Source organism: Nematolebias whitei, chromosome 12 (genome assembly GCF_014905685.2).
Source record: "Nematolebias whitei isolate Nwh7 chromosome 12, NemWhi1, whole genome shotgun sequence".
Classification (NCBI taxonomy): domain Eukaryota; kingdom Metazoa; phylum Chordata; class Actinopteri; order Cyprinodontiformes; family Rivulidae; genus Nematolebias; species Nematolebias whitei.
Window position 1 is genome coordinate 48,067,510 of NC_056509.1, and position 1,656 is coordinate 48,069,165.

The 1,656-nt window shown below is 49.9% G+C and overlaps 1 protein-coding gene across 1 annotated transcript in view; it reads right to left on the reverse strand.

Annotated features, from left to right (window-relative positions):
- The window catches only part of LOC119418672 (solute carrier family 35 member D3), a 5,175-nt gene extending 4,665 nt beyond the window's left edge, over positions 1-510 (reverse strand). Inside the window, exon 1 of the mRNA XM_037686009.1 lies at positions 286-510. Within this exon, the coding sequence (XP_037541937.1) occupies positions 286-510 (225 nt within the window). The remainder of the gene's footprint in view (positions 1-285) is intronic.
- Between the last annotated feature and the right edge of the window lie 1,146 nt (positions 511-1,656).

Sequence of the window (1,656 nt, forward strand, 5' to 3'; positions counted from 1 at the left end):
TTGTTTTTATTTACTGACTGTTGTTTGTTTTTATTTACTGACTGTTGTTTGTTTTTATTTACTGACTGTTACTGTCTCTTTCCTGAACTTGTTGAGACCCCCCACCCCGGACCTTTAGACCGGAACATGGTCGCCCGCCTGCGCGTGACTGCCAGGTGGCACATCTACAGAACCGGGTCAGAGTTCTGTGAGAAGCAGCAGGTCAACGAAAAGGTTCTGGTTCTGAGGTTGGAAAACTTTAGAAACCTGTTGAGGTCCCCCCACCCCCCAGCTCCGGAGCCTTACCTTGGACAGCTGCAGACTGAAGGGGGGGATGTGGACCCGGCCCAGCCTCCTGAGGGTCTCCAGGGTCAGGGCGGCCGTGAGGCTGGTCAGGAACTGGACCAGGGTCAGGAACCTGAAGTGGTAAGAACTGATGAGGAACTTGAGCAGGATGTTCAGGGACCCGGAGAAGATCCCGTGCGCCACGGCCACGGAGATCCCCAACAGGCGGCTCCGGAACACGTCCATGGTGGGGGGGTGGAGGACCACTGAAGGAGAACCGGGTCGGTCCCGGACGGGTCGGGTTTTACGCGCCGCAGCTGGACGCAGAGAAGACTCGGTTCTTCCTGCTGGAGCCTCAGACCGGGTCGAACTGGTCCTGCTGACCGGGTCCAGCAGACTGAGGGCTGCAGCAGATCCTGTGAGTGCGCGCGCGCAGCCACTCAGGAGAAAATACCGCAGCGCCCCCAGCTGCGCGTGCGAGGGGGAGGGGTCTGCTCCCCGGGTCTGACGGGTTCTGAAGAGGTCCAGATGGCTCCGTGAAGCGTTCTGGACATTTTCAGAGAAAATGAAACTTTGGATCCGAACCTGGACCTGAGTCAGAACCTGGACCTGAGTCAGAACCTGGACCTGATTTACCCACAGAGGAGTCATAATCTGGTCCTGCAGGTTCTGCAGACTTCTGAGGACCAGAACCAAGTGGAACGAGTTATTAAATAAAAAGTGAACCCAGATGTTAAATTCAGTTTATTTCTGCAGCTCCAGCAGATGTGGACTCTGAAGAGAAACATTCACTGAGTCAGTAAAAGTTCTGTATCTGAGGAAGAAGCAGGTTGAGTTGAATCTTCACTTCATCAGTCTCTCATCCTGAACCAGCACAGAGGAGACAGTGGGAAGAAAAACTCCCTTTAACAGGAAGTAGAGAGACACAGAATGACATGTCCAGGTGAACTTTCTGTAATCCAGGTGAACTTTCTATAATCCAGGTCTACTTTCTATAATCCAGGCGTACTTTCTATAGTCCAGGTGAACTTTCTATAATCCAGGTGTACTTTCTATAATCCAGGTCTACTTTCTATAATCCAGGCGTACTTTCTATAGTCCAGGTGAACTTTCTACAATCCAGGCATACTTTCTATAGTCCAGGTGAACTTTCTATAATCCAGGTGTACTTTCTATAGTCCAGGTGTACTTTCTAAAGTCCAGGTGTACTTTCTATAGTCCAGGTGTACTTTCTATAATCCAAGTGTACTTTCTATAGTCCATGTGTACTTTCTATAGTCCAGGTGTACTTTCTATGATCCAGGTTTACTTTCTGAAGTCCAGGTGTACTTTCTATAGTCCAGGTGTACTTTCTATTGTTCAGGTGTACTTTCTACTGTCCAGGTGTACTTT